This window comes from Limulus polyphemus, unplaced genomic scaffold, assembly GCF_000517525.1.
Source record: "Limulus polyphemus unplaced genomic scaffold, Limulus_polyphemus-2.1.2 Scaffold502, whole genome shotgun sequence".
Lineage (NCBI taxonomy): Eukaryota > Metazoa > Arthropoda > Merostomata > Xiphosura > Limulidae > Limulus > Limulus polyphemus.
The window spans coordinates 177,571-196,008 of record NW_013666112.1 but is presented as its reverse complement, the minus strand read 5'-3'; the positions used below and the strand labels follow the sequence as shown (position 1 = coordinate 196,008).

The 18,438-nt window shown below is 31.3% G+C and overlaps 1 protein-coding gene across 1 annotated transcript in view; it reads right to left on the bottom strand.

The window, feature by feature from the left end:
- Window positions 1-1,586: 1,586 nt before the first annotated feature.
- The window catches only part of LOC106458700, a 54,157-nt gene continuing 37,305 nt past the window's right edge, over window positions 1,587-18,438 (bottom strand). Inside the window, exons 2-9 of the mRNA XM_013918244.2 lie at window positions 16,261-16,462; window positions 14,159-14,212; window positions 11,477-11,515; window positions 10,209-10,352; window positions 9,689-9,748; window positions 6,236-6,320; window positions 6,015-6,064; window positions 1,587-4,358 (exon numbers count right to left, since the gene is read on the bottom strand). Coding sequence (XP_013773698.1) covers window positions 4,285-4,358; window positions 6,015-6,064; window positions 6,236-6,320; window positions 9,689-9,748; window positions 10,209-10,352; window positions 11,477-11,515; window positions 14,159-14,212; window positions 16,261-16,462 — 708 coding nt within the window. The 3' untranslated portion in view covers window positions 1,587-4,284. The remainder of the gene's footprint in view (window positions 4,359-6,014; window positions 6,065-6,235; window positions 6,321-9,688; window positions 9,749-10,208; window positions 10,353-11,476; window positions 11,516-14,158; window positions 14,213-16,260; window positions 16,463-18,438) is intronic.

Here is an 18,438-nt window from a genome sequence, read left to right as displayed (position 1 = left end):
TTTTGTTTTATACCGAATAAAAAGTTTATTTTAATTATTTTATTCTGTTTTTAATAAGGGCTTTTTCAATATAATAAATTCATTACCCTTGTGGATCCAGGGTTCGATTTCCCGCGGTGGACAGAATGCAGATAGCCCATTGTGTAGCTTCGCAGTAATAAAACAGTAATAACCCTTGTGGATTGTAGCTTGTCCATATAATCGAGTATTATAATTTTTTATTACTTACTGGTTTTCATTTCCGTTGTTTTATAGGTATATTTTAATTTAGAAATATTCAGAAATCATTCTCGACTTCGCAACTTAGTTCTTTCAATTTTCTTTTAAAATATGCGTAATGATAAATTCATCTGTATCAATATTTTTTTCGAAGACTTGTTAATGCAGACAAGTTTTGTTTTTACGGCTCTTTCGTTCTTATTGAACATAATTTTCGTGGAAATCATAGTTAATGTTTTTGAATCTTTAAAATGTTTTGCTCCATCTATCTTGGAAGAATTTGTTTGTTTGTTTTAAAGCGAAGCCACGTTAGGTTATCTGGTGTGTACACCGCGAGAAATCGAATCCCGGATTTTAGCGTTCTAAATCCGCAAACTTACCTTTGTCCTACAGGGGAAAAGTTTCGAAGAGAAAAGTCCATATTCCCTGAACATTTAGTTTAGTTAAAATAATTGTGTTTTTAATATGTATTAACATGGCACATGAACTTGGCAGCATGTTCTTAGTATATTCCTGAAGTGAAATACACGTTAATATATGAGAAAGTATTTGAAATATTTGTAAAAAAAAAGAAAGAAATAACACTGAGCAAAGTTTTATAAATCTCTAAAGTAAAATTAATATTTTAGATTCACATGGACTTTTTAATTTTATTTCAGTTGTTTGTTTGTTTTGTTATTAAACACAAAGCTACACAATGGGCTCCAGTTTTAGCACCGTGACTTATCTCTGAACCACTGAGGGGGGATTTTGCTTTCGTCTTCTTCGCTCAGTTAAGTACTCATTCGCGACATTAAGGTAATAAAATTTAAATGGCTATCAAACATTAATCTTTCATTTAATTGTTTATCCACTTAAACTCGATCTTCGATGGCCCACCTGAGTTTCTCAACCAGATTTAATCGAAATTGGTTCAGCCAATTCCTCACAACAACTTATGACACCAGACAGACAGACGGATGTACAACTTTATAATCTCCATAAATATTCTTATGGTTGTGATTTACGACCTTGTTATTTGAAAACTACTTTTTAACAAAGAAAAGGTTATCGAGTTACTTTACAAATTACGTCAATTTTTCATAAAATTAGTTCTAAATAATTTATAAATTTCAATATAAGATTCTTCAGTTTTGGCTCTAACTTTAATTAAAATAATGTTGAGCAAAATAATGTGACTATTAAGTGATATTGTGACTACTTGTTTTTTAAGTTGCTGATTTATGTAATTTTAAAAATATTTTATCAAATGCAATTCGAGGAGATATATAATGTCTATTTCAATAACATTATATAATATCAATATGCAAATTTTACTCAAGCAGTTTTTAATATATGTTAAGAAAAATAAAAAAGAGACACACGTGTAAAAACCTTTAAAACGTTTAATTAACCCATATACACACAGAAACTTTCACAAGTACTTGTATGTTTAACACAAAATATGGAGTTATATCTGACAATTTCAACATCAAGAAATTTTGATCAATCTTTTCTTATACACATCATATTCCTAAATATAGAGTTTCACACCCAATAAATTATGCAAACATAGATCACAGAATTATGTTTTTAACTGAATATTAAACCTATTTATAACCATGGGATCAATTATTCTTTGTTTGGTTTTTAGCAATTGAACATCACAATAAAATATGTACATAATCCTAAACAATTCTTAACATGAAACGTTTCAACTGCAACTCAAAGTGTTACGTGAACTAAAGAAAAAACGATTTGGAAATTTACCACCCACTTTTACATTTTACTTTATGCTAGCTCCATTGTGACCATGACCTGTGAAGTCAACCTCAGTTTTAATCTTTGAAAGACATCAAAAAGAAAAAAAGATCGAAAAAAAAACAACTATTTTCACATACTGATTTTGATCTTTTAACACCTTGTGGCGCGTTTTAAAATTTACACAATTTAATATTTTAATTAATCGCAGTCGTTTAGGAATCTCGTTTTTACCAGTTACGCACAGTAAATGTACAGAGATAGTCAGACAGAAGTTACTGAACACTTCGTGCTATGAAGGATAAGTCACATTGTAGAAATATGTAGGGGTAACATCACATGCCACCTTAATAAATAAGTTAATCACAAAAACGTTTGAGTAATTTAACATAAATATGCCATTAAATAATTAAATATATGTAGATTTAATGAGTCATATAAATCATTATTGAGCTGTATTTAAGAAATAATCATTTCAGTAACTGAGTTTATTTTCTGTTAAAAAATAAAACTTTTGTTGAACAAATTTTAGCAAAATTATACAGAGCAGTGGAGATCTGTTCATACTACCAAAGCACATCTGTGCATGGACTGATCTGGAATTATAAATGCACGAAGGTAAAGATGAAATAAAAAAATTCAATTATTATAAATCCTCCTTTATTAGCATTTCGGATTTACTGCATTTTTTTAAACGTGACTATTCAGCCAGTTTAACTTAATGGATTAAAACTGATTCAAACTTTTATTTATAAAAAAGAAAAAGCTGCTTGTTTTTATAGTTGTATCATTGTTGCAACCAAGCAAAATCTCTACACAATTTTATAAAGAAACATAAATATTAGCACAAAAGTTTCAAACACATCCATGTGATTCAGACAAGTCCTTTATGTAGGTTTAAATAAAACATTAGTATTAGTAAAAAATCTCGTGGAAAGTTTCCACGTGTCTGCTTTGTTTCTTTAGTAAAGTTATAACTTAAAAATGATTGATTATGTAACGTTAAGTAGTTTTCTAAACATAAAAGATTCAACTTGAAACTATTCTTATGACAATACACTGATCTTGGGTTTATTTCCATATTAGAGAACGATTCAACTTCAGCAATCATGTTCTTCCACTAGAAGAACATAGCAAATACTTTGAATGAATCACTAAAAGTTAACAGACTTCAGTCCAGATGTTTTGCTAGGCTTTATCTGGCACATGATTTCGACATACTCCTGTTCTCTAACACCTACTGTGCTACAGCCTAAATACAGTTCATGAAACCAAACCATTACTAGTTAACAATTAATTACCAAATCACGTGTACATTTACATACAGTTGTAATCGAACACATGACGATTGGGAAACAAAGAAATGTGTTGTTAAGACGAAAAAAAAAAAGAGGGAGATTTAAAATCTAAACTTTATTCAACTCCATTATCATGTAAGATATTTTGTGGAACTAGACTACGTTGTTCGACAGCTGCTAAACACAACATGTTTTTTTTTATTCTTTCGTCATATTTCTTGCTGATAGAAACTTCAACTTTAATAGAAGTTGTATGTTCTAATGAATCTAGAAAACCTGTACATTGGAGCTCATTTCTACGAAATTCTACATCGACAACAACACTGTAACCAAGTGTTAGTATTACTTCCACTAACCCTAACGTTTTCTTAACTGTATTATAATACGCATTAAAAGCAACAGTTAAAAGTTTATACACAGGAAGAAGTTTAAAAAGAAAATATTTACACTGGGTGATCTTCTCTTCTCGTATTTTTCTAGAATAACGTAAATCTCTGATGCAGACTCACATAACTTATACATATTACCAACTCTAAAGAACATATTCAAAACAAAACCTCGAGCAAGTGACGTATAAAATACATTTTGACGTAACACTTTCCCCAGGGACAATCTAATGCAACTATAATTTATTCACGTGCATGCAGGTCATGCCAGCTCTAAAATAGTATTATTCGTTTATGTGTTCTTGAAGTAGTGACTCAGGAAAAGCTACTACCTACAAACACGATCATTTAAACTACTTTAGTGTAATTACATTAGGACTAAAGTTAACACAACGTATCAAAACATTTTTTTTTTCACTTATCTACTTAAAACTATAACTAAACGCATAATCATTTATTTAGTTAAGTTCCTATAACTTATGTAATCTGGGTTTTAAAAAAGTCTACTTATTCTGAAATGTAATCAAATAATTAAAATATTTTGAAAAACAAACAAAGTTGAAACTACATAAAAGGCGAAAATCACCACCCAAACTCACAATGACAACTTGAATTTTATCACTTCTCCATCTTTCGTTGTTTTACTCCTTTGTCCTTTTTCTAGTCTTCAGAACATTGTGAAATACATTCTTCGTACGAGTTTTCAGGTGTAGATCTGCAATACAGAGATGATAATAATTTCATCTTAATATAAAAATATCATTTGTTCCTAATAAACTTTGAAAGGCTGACAGTAATACAAACGAAAATTGTTACTTTTATATGTATGTTTAAAAAAAACGATTAACTGCAGTACATACACACTTACGTTTGTGCTTGTTTCGGAGTAAGCATTTCTCAGACAGCTGGGTTACAGTTTAAACTAGTCATAACTTATTGAGCCTTTTCATACATTTATTCACTCAAAATCAGACTTAACCCAATGTCTTGCTGAACAGTTTCGTATATTTGTCCATAGTTTGCAGTTGACACACATTATGTTGGCGTAGCTGATACTGTATCACATAGAGATACTTGAAAATCTAATACATTGATAATTTTAATAAACGTGTTTTAATGACACATTCGAGAGTTAGTTAAACATCTAGCTCCAGATAAATGTCTTGATGACACATTTTACACTTAGGCAAGAAGACTTGAACAACCTAAGAATAAATGTTGATGAAACTTGTTCCATTTCAACATGAACTATTAACTAAATGATCTTGATTTGATATTCCATAATTCCATGTTAAAAAATTCAGAAATAACATCTACTTCCAGACAATAACACAGAATGTTGTTAGAAGTGATATCTAACGGCAAAATAATGTGTATTAATGATACATTCTACTTGTTATATCATTTGAGACTTTATTACAATTTTTAACTCTGATGTGACACGTATTTAGTCTCATCTTGATGACATCATTACAGTTAAATACGACAACTCTTAAAAAAGTGATGTATCTACATTTCTGGTTTATTTAATGCACGTCTTTCAAAAGTGTAGCGTTGTAGGCTAATTATTCTGTTGTCAGATTTAAAAAAATGGTGTAATAAACACTTATTACATCGTTTCTGAAAGCTCGTTTCTTTTACACAGATTAAAATAAAAGTAGCTCCTTAACTCACTTAATAAACTAGTGTACTACGTATAAACGTCATTTGAAACAGAATGATGCAAGTAGCTATAACAAACAACTCATTTTGTAAGCCATTTACAATTATCTAAAAATCGCTTTAGAGATTTTATCCTAATTGTTTATTTTAGTACTTAAATAGCATAATACATAATTTAATTTTCTGTCTGAGCACCGTGGTAGATTGAAATGCTGATTAAACCCCTATTCTTAATGCATATTTTGACAACATAATACATCATTTTTTTTCTAAACACCGCTGTAGTTTCAAGCGTCAGTTGAAATCCTATAATTTATGTTACTAGCATGTGTTTTGATGTTCATTTAGCATGTTTGTTTTCAAGTTTAGCACAAAGCTACACAATGGGATGTCTATGCTCTGCCCACCACGGGTATCGAAACCCGATTTCTAGCGTTGTAAATCCGCAGACAGACCACTGTGCCGTCTCTTTTTGGAAGCTGTTATGGTATCAGTGGGAGTTAAATAGCTATTTGATAAGGCTTTGAATTGTACTAAAACAATGTTATAACTAGCTGTAACAAGTAAGAAATATTTCTTAGTTAACTGATTATAACGCTTCAACTTCATGACAGAATTATGTATTGAACTGGTACGTTCACTTTTCGGTATGAATTATGAAAGAATCTGTTATTATTCCAACATCCAATGCTGTAAATCTTATACCTACCTGAGCCATTCCGCGAGATGTTACATTCCACAACACCTCCAGTACAGATGCTGAAAACGAAATTTCGAATTTTTATTACCAGAAAAAACTATTTTCACACACATGAAAAGTTTTAAGGAAAACAACTGGTTCATTAAAGAGTTTCAGGAAAGTATTTTTCGTAACATATTACTGTAAATCTTCCTTGTATAACAAAAACATTGAAATGTGACAGAACTAACCAACCAACTATGTACGGTCGTTTTTGGAATTCTTGCAGTTGATCATATTTTTCTTTAGATAAAGCACATCCTCCTGGTAGAAAAACTAAAATGGAAATACGCATATTTCAAAATAAAATAATAGTGGTAACATCCTTCAAATTTTCTGAAGTATATATATGTATTCAGCTTAGTGAAAAGTATGTTGATTATTTACATAAATAAATAATAATAAAATAACCTTTGAAACTTAATGAAATATTTCTTTCTGCCAAAAGTTTTTCCCGAGCTGTTTCAACAGATTCTATTACTTTAATATTAAATATACAATCGATATATATTTTATGGGTTTAGTTATAGGTAAAATATTTTAACTAGCCAAGGTTATTAGATTTTTAATAATTAGGTTATTAGATTTTTGTTGGGATATCAGCATAAAACAATTTATTTTACTTATGGCTAACATTAAAAAAATATATATAGAAAGTCTGGTATTAATTGCATTTCAACTTTTACCCTTACAGAAAATGAACATGCTAAAATATTTGAACAGTAAATGTAGCTTGTTCAAGACAGGGTGCCAACCTTGGAAATACATATTATTTGGTGTGTGTGTGTGTTTGTGTATGGCATGGTGATGGACATTACATTTAGTGTTTTCGTAATCTACTTTTAATATTAATAGTTTGTTAAAAAAACTTACTGTTTTAACAATTTCTTTTTTGGGATGTATCTTTTAATTATCGGTTAAAAGAAGAGTGCTTAACTTCCCAAATAAGCAATTCCTAAACAGAAATTCCACTTATTTGCTATTTCTTCGTTTAAAACATACATTTAAAACTTACAGCACTGAGCTAACTAGCTGGCAGCAACAGACTAACTGACTTATGCAAATAATATTTTACTACTCCCAACACGGTGTAGCTTAAAAAATATTAAAAAATAACCAATAATCTACTCTAACCTACCTCGCATTTTATATTTTATAAATCCTTTCCTAAACTTTCAAGAAGATTATTGTCATTAAGCCACGCCCATTAAACGTCAAACCTCCCCTTGGCTAAATAACAATATAAACACCTAAGTTAAAAGAGAAATACTCTACAGCATTATGTATTTATTGACTCAATGTACGTTGTAAAAATAAATCGTTTCCTAAACTTTCAAGAATATTATTGTAATTAAGCCACACCCATCAAAAGTCAAACCTTCTTTCGGCTAAATAACAATGCAAACGCTAAGTAAAAGAGAAACACTCTACAGCATTAAATATTTATTGATTCAATGTACGTTGTAAAAACAGTAGTGGAAAGTGATGTAAGACGGTTCCTTTCGTTAAGACAGTCCCCCCTGTATATCATCAGTTATTACGTGATGGCTCAGTTACCTGGGGGGAGGGCTCATGATTGCTCTGCCAATGACGCATATGACGTATAGTAAGATGGGAGCTATTTTACCCCATCTTGGGGTCCGTTTTATCTAACTCTATAGGTAAAATGGCCCCCAGTCACAAGAAGCGCATTTTTTCAATATCTAAAAAAGTCCCATCTTTGTTGTGACTAGAAATTACGTTTATAATACAACAGGGCTCATTTTAAAACTTTCTGCTTTTTCATGACATTAATCTTAATTGGTGAAAGTCACATTAAAACTTAATGTGGCCGTCTTACTACAACATTCCTTATATTTGTCATAAATAAAATAAACCGTAATGGTTCATGTATTTACGACAAAACTCAACATAGGGCAAGACGTGGTCTAGAATATTCGGACTGTGAAGATGAGAATTCATGGTTCGTATCCGTTGCTGCAAAAACGCACTTTGTGTCTGGGGTACCCTAAAAGGATGATGGTAAGATAGATTTTACTAACCCAATGGTTGACAATGGGTCCTATTGACTAGTTTCCTTTCTTTTAGTTTAACAGTACAGAGTTAGGGACAGCGGTGCGCAGACAGCTTTTTGTGTAGTTTTGCATAATATATTTTAGAAGAGAGTTTTCGGCAATTTTATAGATAATAATCGATCTTTGAGAACGGGACACAAACCTAATACCTAGTCATAAGATTCGTTCGATCCTCATGTGTTTCAAACAGATCTAAGAAACTATAAGGTTTACAGTCATACACAATTTATAAATATTTCTAGAAAATCTCTTGACACAGATCTAATACACCTTCGTATATTCAGTTGCCTAAATCAAACTTTAAAATAAACTTTATTTTCTAACAATCGAATGGATTTTGGGAAGAATTATAGAAAAGTTATAAAAATCGCGGGGAGATGAAGCTAGTCACATTATCTAAAATGAACCAATGTTCACCATTTAAAACTTGTTTTAACAATAAATAGAAAAATTCTTTATTTCAGTTTGTTAATACAATGTATGAAATACAAACATTTTCAAAAGCAAAGTTTTTGTTTGCTTATGGCAAGACCCCGAGTGGCACAGCGGTATGTCTGCGGACTTACAACGCTAGACACCGGAGTTCGATACCCGTGGTGGGCAGAGCACAGATAGCCCATTGTGTAGCTTTGTGCATAAATTCAAACAAACAAACAAGCTTATAGCAAAGCTACTAAGACTATCTGTCGCCATCTCTAATTTTGAACTGCCAGTCACATAGAAGTCAATCAGCCGACAGCACCTACCGCCAACTCTTGGATTACTCATTATCAACGAATAGGTGGGATTGACCATTATATTATAGAGTTCCCACGACTAATAGGGCGTCATGTTCGGCATCGAGTTTCGATTGCGCGACCCACAGTTTGCTAGTCAACCGTTATAACAACCTTGTCATACCAAACCACCCGTTGCAAATATTAAGGAATTTTTATAACATGAACTTCTGACTGACTTTTCGTATGTTACTTTTTTGATAACGATAACGGATAATTAGCATGTACGCAACGTTAATAGAAATGAAATGTTTGGCTTGCTTAGATCACCTTATATATTTCAAACTTTTAAGGAAAAATAAGTATTTTCTAATTTACAATTCTTATTTTCCCACCATATTCGTGAATTGTTCTTATTTTTCTTAAAATATGTGTTAATCTAATAACTAGTTTTGTCAACTACATGCCAAGTTTTACTTCTACAAGTACTCTTTTGTTATAAGATAATAGTGTTAAAACGCTCTCTCCCATTTTGCTAGAATAAATATGCGCCACAGGAAGAAAAAAAAACACCATTTTGATTATAATGTCTAACTCGAAGATCAGAAAATTCTAGAATTCATTCGAAGTTTCATCGTTATAACAAAACGAAGTTACATTTCGCAAGCAATTATAATATAATATTATAAAATGACTGATATAATTTAGTAATGATATATTAGTTTGATTTAACTAGAACTGTAATACCACTATGCATTTGAACTCTTTATCATTAATTAAATGAATATCGTCAGTTTATATTTTATTTGACCAATAAGAGGACATTATAATTTATTGTAATTATTTTACTTACCAGTTTCTTTTCCAAATTTCTCAAGATACGTATCTCCGCTATCTTTAGATTCCAATTTTTCTATACAACAGAAGAAGAAATTACGGTTACGTTTTATTCAGTTTGATTTGTGAAGTTATTGAGACAAATCTATTTGATAATTCTGCGCTAAAAAACTTTTGTTGTGTAACACGTCTTCGCGAAAGCTAAATTAAGAACCTTACCAGAAAAATAAATTGTTATTCGGCTTTCCTTTAAAACATATTTTTACGCTGTCTTGCATAAGAAAAATCTAGGTTACTGCAACCACCACAATTTAGTAAAAACTGTAAAATATGGAAACTGCTATATAGCTTTGTAACTAGAATATGATCGTATAAATTTATATAATTCAAACAATTAATGTTCCGAATACATTTAATTTTTACAAGTATTAACGTGAAACTCATCAAGATTATCTCACGAAATTTTTACCTTTTTTTTTAGAGAGAGAAATAAATGTCACAATATTGGGATTAGCCCTAACACAGAAGAGTCTTACCACCATTTACCACTGGTACACAAATTCCAAGGTTTGGCACTCCTGCAAGAGGATCCTCGACATGTTCAATACGACAAACATATCCCGCTGGGCAGTCTAAAGACATGCTGGGGGGCGACGTTGGCGAGGTGCTGCAAGTTTTTACTGTCCAGTTCCATAGAAACAAAGTATAAAAAAATGTAATGATTATCTGATACATAGTTCAGAAGAAGTGGTATATTATATATATCCAAACCACGAGTAAGATTCACCCGTGAAAGGATGTCTCCAAAAGACGAATAAGAAATTAACTTTAAGGATTCAATTGCAAAAATGAAAAAAAAAAAATAGTTTAAAGATTTCTTAAAGAAACTAAGTAGAACTTTTGATAAATGGATGCGACAAGAACAATAATTAATGACATGCATGACTAAAGGTTAAAATCAACAGGAACATATATTAAAGGTTTTACTGAAAGAGATTCGGACAGAAACGAAATTATCTGAAAGAAAATATAAACTTCAAGAAACAGTAGATGAAAATAAATTGAAAGTATTTTGTGTGATTTAAACAGTACTATAATAGCTTTTCTGAAAATTATTGCATTTCGGAGAAGTTTAAAAGCTGAAAAATTAAATAAGTTATGGAAAAATGCAATTCAAGAGGATCCCACATTAACACCTCTCAAATTTCTTGAAAAAATTAATGAAGGTATCTCGAATGAAGAAAAGCAAGTAAGAATAAAATTAGAAATGGAAAAACTGATGATAGAAATTGAAGCTTTGGAAGTTAGAATGGAAATCCAGTGTTTTGTTTTATATATATATATATATACTGATGCCACAATTCGTGGAAAAATGTTTAAATATTTTAATTGGCTATATTCTTTAATGTTTGGCAGTGAAATATGTATACGTTTTTTACTTATTTATGGGCAGTAAGTTTCATTTAAAAGAATAATCAAACATAGGTAAAACAAACGGAACTAAATTTCAAGTACGTTACACTAACAAAAGAGAAAAGTAAATAAATGTCTTTAAAGTACCCAAATTCCTTGAGAAAGATTATGGAAACTACATAGAAAATTAAAATGAAAGAGTCAAAAGTTTTGATTCACAATACCATCAATTTACTTTCCATTTTTAGATTGAATCAAAATACTAGACACCATTTTTGAAATAATTAATTTTGTTACAAAAAATTACAAAATACCCAACGAGTCAAAAGTATCTAAAACAAAATTATCTTTTAGTATTTTTAATCAAGATCAATATAACGACAACACTCACCTTCTGGTGAAGAAAATGTAGTCACATTTCGAAAACTGTCTGTAAAAGAGTGAATGATGTCTATTACGTATGTGAAACTGGCGAATGGTGGAGATCACATACTAATTAGTTAGAAAACATCTGTTATTCAATACTATCGTGTCAACTTTAACTTTAGACATGGGATCGGTCGATGTGACAGACCTTGTAACCACAAAGTAACCATCAGAGTTTCCATACTATAACTTTTAATATGGTACGTGTATCTTTACGAAATTTGGCAGGCTTTTAGTAAACATTTCAAGTCTTTTGTACAGAAAAAATAAGATTTTTTTTAATCAGGGATTTTTACTAAAGATTTGTCCGTGAATATACGGAGTCAGAGTGTTAACTGTTCAGAGTGCAAAGTGATTTTCATGTTAAGGTTAAAAATACTTTTTTTTTTCATCTGGAAAATTTAAAATTTCACTTGTGTAACCTCTCAAACCTTTTAAATAAATAGCAATCGTTTTTTTTTCAGTAAATCTTTATATTTTACCTGTTATTTTCTCTACCCTTACTCTATACAGAGGAGGTCGATTTGAGCGACCTTGTAACCATCATAAAAAGAAACAAGAAATAAATCTGAATTACCCTTTGTCTTTCTAGAATGACTGTAGATTGTAACAGAAAACTAAAATTGTTTTTTCTAAATAGCTTAAGGGTCATAACAGTCATCATCTAGTTATACTTAATTTTATTATTTTATTGACCTTTTAACAGTGTCAAACTAATAATCCCTCCATACAAGTTTTAAATCACACACCGAACCCGTAGCTCACGTTACAGTATTGAATGAGTATCGCACGAGCTGCTCTCGAGCATAACTCGTGAAGCTTTGTTATCGTTATTATTATTTTTCATTATCTAACCTAATCTAACCTTACCCCACTGATATGTTTCTAACTCTTTACATTTTAGTTACTTTTATAACATTAAGTAAAAACATATACATGAAAAACAAGAAATATAATATTTACATCTGATCTGTTTTTCTTGTTTTTTTGTATTTTTTGCTGTCGGTTGCCGATGAAATTTAAGCCTACTTTTTTTATAATGATAGTACTAGTATAGTAAATAATTATTATTTACTTAAATAATACGTTTAAGAACACAAAATAATAGCATGCACAAAGTAAACAATATCCTACAGCTATTATAATCTAACTGGCTTTCTGTCTATCTGAATACCCCGAGATAAACTTTAAAATTGAAGAGGAGATTGACAATACTCTGTACTAAAAACAACGTGCTATTATACGTCATTCCATAGATCAAAACTTCGTCTTTCTACTAGTTACAAATGATATAGCATAAATCTTCAAAAAGAATTATTGGTAATTTTGTGAAACAGTAGATGTGACAGGTAGGCGTGACAAGTGGGTCTGATTTTCTAGTTTATGACAATGTAAACAAGTAAGATTGAAGACAATAAAAGTTCTACCTTGCTTTAGTAATATCTGTATTCTACTAAGTAATTTACCTTAAATTTTCTACTTCAAAGAGGGGCGGTAAATAAATTAGAAAAGGGGGGAATACCTAGAGAACAAATGTCACGATTCTCATACTACAGCAGATCGAGGATTTTTGGAATATTTTCTTATAAAATTAAGAACTTAAACTTGTATATTAAAATTTGATTTAGTAACTAAGTTTTGCATTGATTATAAAGTAATTAAATTAAATTTTGAATATAAAAGGTCGTGGCATTGCACTTTGATCCACGCGTTGCGAGAGGGTTAAGCAAGTAAATACTCTTCAAATAAAACCAAAAGTCAAGCAAAGTAGGTGAAAAACTATTACGCTTGTTCAGTGATACATATTAATATAGTTAAGTGGGTCACACTCTCTGAGAAGTTCGTCAAAGGCACAAAAGTCCTTTCGATCTTGACAGAAAGGCGATTGAATGGGAGTGCTGTGGTTCCAGTTTTGTTTTGTTTTTTGCCATTTATTCTCATAAAAACAACTGTTGATTTCGAAGTATGGTTTAAAGCTTGGAGATGTTTGGCTTGTGAGGTTTCACCAATTTGAAATCCTAAATTTTTTATATAGCAACAATGGCTTTTTTTTTAGGTTGAAAGATTCTTTTCGTAGCTATTTGTTTGCTTTACGAATGCTCATTGGTTCTGATTGGTTTGGGGAGTGGTTTAAAGCCCCTTTTCTATCCTAAACGCTCTGTTGTGCAAGCTTATTAATTTCCCAATATTGTGCGTTTTGACTCTACGTCTTTCAACAGTCTTGTTGCATGAATACTTCTATTCCGATAATCAAATATATGCTTATTATATGTATTAAATATGTTGCCTCTAGGACAACGGTTTGCTTCTGCGATGACATTTCACAGATGCTTATACAAATCGTATAAAGTGGAATTCCAAATAGCCTGTACAAAATAAATGCCACGATCTCATTTATCCTAAGATTGAACTCTATGGACAAAATATATCTCTAGTAATTAAAATGTACTAACGTCAAGATAACATACAACTAATTACATGCTACTATCACGTAAACTATTGAAATCTTTATGAATATAAAATAATAAAGATGACGGCAATTTTTATAATTTTATTTAATTAAAATGAAACTGCCAGCTACGCCTTCGATAACTTTTGTATGTATTATGCATAAAATTATATCGGTATTTGAAAAAGACCTACTCACCAGGGTAAGTAGGGAAAGTAGAGATCCCTGGTGGTTCTTCTGGCCAATCAATAACTACAAAATATGTATGGAAAAAAAAAGGTTAGTTAGTTTATTTTTTGTCTGCTATACACAAGAAACAGAATTACAGGGTAGTGCCATCTCAGGGTAACAGTGTATTGCGTTGTGATTTTCGTAACTTTATTTACATGCATTTAATTAGCGAAGGCTGTGATAGTTTGTAAAAGTATATCTTTCATTTAATTTACATTCCTACTTGGTCAATTGACAGGTTTATATAATTTCCAAGAGAAAGTAGCTACAGAAAGTAAACCTTGTCCTGTTAAGCCAGATAACAATCTCGGTCATTTAAAAGTAATTTCACAGTAATCGTAAGTCGTTAACAGTCGATGCTTTTATCTAGAATTTTCCTTTAAGTCGTGTTTCTTATCTATCTCTAAATAACATGAGAGGAATAGACCTACAACCACGGCAAGCTTAATTAGTTTTAACTCGATTATTCAATGAGCAGCATAATCTAGTTCAGTGTTCATCAGCCGGATTTGCCAGATGACTCCCTTGTCCGGAATTTGGTCGTCGCAATCCCCCCCAACCCCCATATGAAATTTTTGTTTATGTTTCTTAGCGCAGTTCGTCATAGTTCATAACAAAGGTGATATGTTTGCCTCTCAGACACCTCGACGATTCAAAAAAAAAAAACATTTTTACTAACCGCGGACAGCTAGTTACTACCCTGGAAACCTGCTTGCGACTTCCTTGGGGATCGCGACCCACCATTTTGAGAAACACTGATCTAGTTACAACCTTTTCCCAACTACGCGCGAACACTGCAGCGCCATAGTTCTAGTTTTAGCCGACCTTAAACAAGAGGAAAACGTAAAAAGAAATAAATCTCAGTAACGATAGAAAAATTAAACCGATTTGCTGTACCTAAACTTAAAAGAAACGTTCGTAACCAAGAAAGATTTATTATTCCAATATACATAAAAAAAATATTCATAATATTTCAAACTAAAACAAAAAGAAAACAATTAGTAATAGAATAATTGAAACGCGGGTAAAATCAAATCTGCAGAAAGAATGTTAGTAGTGAACAGAGAGGAAAATAAAGATTTGACCAAATATATGACGATGTAAATAATCCAAACACGTTTTATGTTCTAACAATAAATATTAAATAAAATACCGATTCGTCTCTCTAGACTTCAAAAACAAAACCGTTAGTGCAATAGAAACTTTCAAAATCACGGACACTCATCAGGTGTTAAAAGCAGATGCATGCACACAAAATAAGAGTTATCATTCTCCTCATTTCCACTATGCGTCAAGAGACGGGAAGAGTGATACTCATGCTATTTTATCTGATGATTCCATTTAGAGTTGCTCAATGTTGGTTTTGACATCGTAGACAAACACTTGTTCACATTCATATTTAAAACACTATAAAACTTTACTAATGTTTGGAATTGTCCTAAGATACTTTCAATTGAATTTACTTCTTGAAGTACAACGCGTTAGTAAGGGGTTAGAAGTAATAAAATTAGAGATGTTCTAATGAATGAATCGCTGTCTGCAGAAAAGTATAGGAAAAAAGAGACCAAGATGATTAGGTTCTAGTACACCAGCGAACCAAATACATGATTAGGTTCTAGTACACCAGCGAACCAAATACATGTTGCACACAAAAATGGAGGGTAATTTAATTTTAACTGAAAGTTGATTTAAATATCCCTTAAAATATTGAACCTTGGTTAACTATAACGTTTGTTTGTTTGAAGTTAAACACAAGGCTACACAATGAGCTATCTGTGCTCTGCCCACCAGGGGTATCGAAACCCGGTTTCTAGCGTTGTAAGTCCGCAAACATACTACTATGCCACTGGGGGATAACTATAACGAACAACCCTCATTTGCTCATGTTTTGGAATTACAAAAATGCCGCTTTTGAGTTATATACTGTATACATGAGCTATTCATATACTGATATTTTTGTTCATTTTTAACACTAAAATAAATATTTAGGTTATTAACATTGAAATAAATAGATAGGTAAGAAGACATAGACCAAAAATAGAGAATTAGATAAATATATCCGACTTTACCAGGAGGGGGTGGTATCTTGTGTTGACAGGTGAATACACACCCATTGAAACAACATAAAAAACCTTGATCTTGACAGTCTTCATGATCTCTGCATTGAGTTTGGGAACACTGATCTCTTGTAATTGGTAAAACTGGAGCTGGACAATCACGAAGCGAAGGATTCTTTTTTAATAACTCAGTCATGTATTCTCTCAAGTCCATCTACAATTGAATAATAACAAATAATTTCACGAAACTAATAATAACAATATGAATTTGAAAAGCTGGACAGCATAACGAAAATACCCATCAGTTTAATTATTTTATTAACTAGATTTTGCAGACGATCTTGAATACCAAATTCAAAATTTATCAACCAGCCTCTTGTTCATTCTAAATAACAAATTCAAATATATATTATCCAGCCTGTTAAGTTCAGTCTAAACGATTTAACAACTTGTCTTTCTTTACTTTATTCTAAGCAATAATATGAAACGTTTATCAACCAGCCTCTCTAGTTCATTCTAAGAAAGTTAAATGCTTATAAACCAACTTCTCCAGTTCAATCTAAACAAGTAAGTAAACCAGCCTATATAATTTATTCTGAACAGCACATTAAACAATTTTTCAAACTGCCTATCTAGTTTATTCTAAACAATAATTTAAACAGCTTATCAGCCAGTCTCTCCAAATCTTATTTATCAATAATTTCAAAAGCATATCAACAAGTTGGTATGAGCACCTTAAAAAACGAATTTGACTTTTTTTTAAACGTAGTTAGAATTATATTTAAATAAAAAAAACAGTTCCGGATACAAGCATTTAGTCACATTAATAGTTACCAACCTTCAAACACTATACAAACTCAATAAGTTAAATTACAGACAAAATAGTCTAACATACAAAGTGATATTTGAATTGTTCGATAAAACGTTTGGGCCTATTTTAGAAATGGAACTGAAATTCCTGGAAATACTGATTGTGAAGTAACTGAAATAATACAAATATTTTTCTATGAAAGTTGTCTGAGTGTCAGGATCGTGTGGAAGTTTGTAGCTAAAGATTAGGTATTAAGTGTTCTAAATATTGCCCGACATGAAATAGTACAGTTAACAACTACATACTAATTGCTCTAGATATTGGCTAAAAATTATTGAATTAGTTATTATAATTTGGAATTATAAGACAGTAGATGTATATTAGGTTAAGAATATATGCCACTTATTCTATGAAGCATTACATTTTCAAGAATATATGCCACTTATTCTATGGAGCATTATATTTTCAAGAATATATGCCACTTATTCTATGAAGCATTATATTTTCATGCTGTTTCTCTGGGCCGCTCTTATTTAATTGGCTACCATGGACTTGAAAGTGAGAGGCAGTCCAGAACTGAAACATAGTGGGTCTTAACATCCAACCTTTACAGTTTTGTTTTATTTGGTTGAGTTGGATTATTTTATATTCTGAGATGGGTATCATCGCCTGTCTGTGGTTTGTGCTTATAAAGTTTTTGAAACCTTTTTTTTCTTGTTTGGGTTTGGGCTTTGTTCAGATTTCTGAACTGAATAATGGAATTTACTGTTATTTTTTATAAAGTGCCCACAGCTGAAAGTGCGGAGCTTGTTCAGTGACATCACGTGTCGAACCTTCGCTCTTTTGATCCGTACACCATCTTCGGCTTACATATGAACTTGGATGTTTTATAGTTACCTTGTTAGGGTCGGTTGAATGACGATGATTTTTCTTCAATTAGAATAAGGATGATAATACGAATATAAAATATATAATTTTCGTTGTTAACAATGCTTATTTTCATGGGTCCAGTAACTCAAACATCTTAAACTATAGTTTTTTAAGCTCAGTCAATATGTTGTTAAAATATTAATGTTGACATCCGTTCTTAGTCGGTTTGTACTTAAAGCGCCGTCTAGCAGATTTGCTAAAAAACGAAAATTATTTCTCCGAAAAGAGGCTGAAGACAGCCTGGAGGGTCACCTATTTTCGCCACTCACACCATTATACAGTAGTGTGTTATCTGTCAGTCAGTCAGTAGACACTAAAGTGACGTCACATAAGGAACGCATAATGTTGCAATTTGTACTGTCGCGACATCAGTAAAATGAGAAGAATTATGCATTCTGTAGGCTTCAACACAGTATGACATATGAACTTCAAAAGCAAGAAATAAAAAT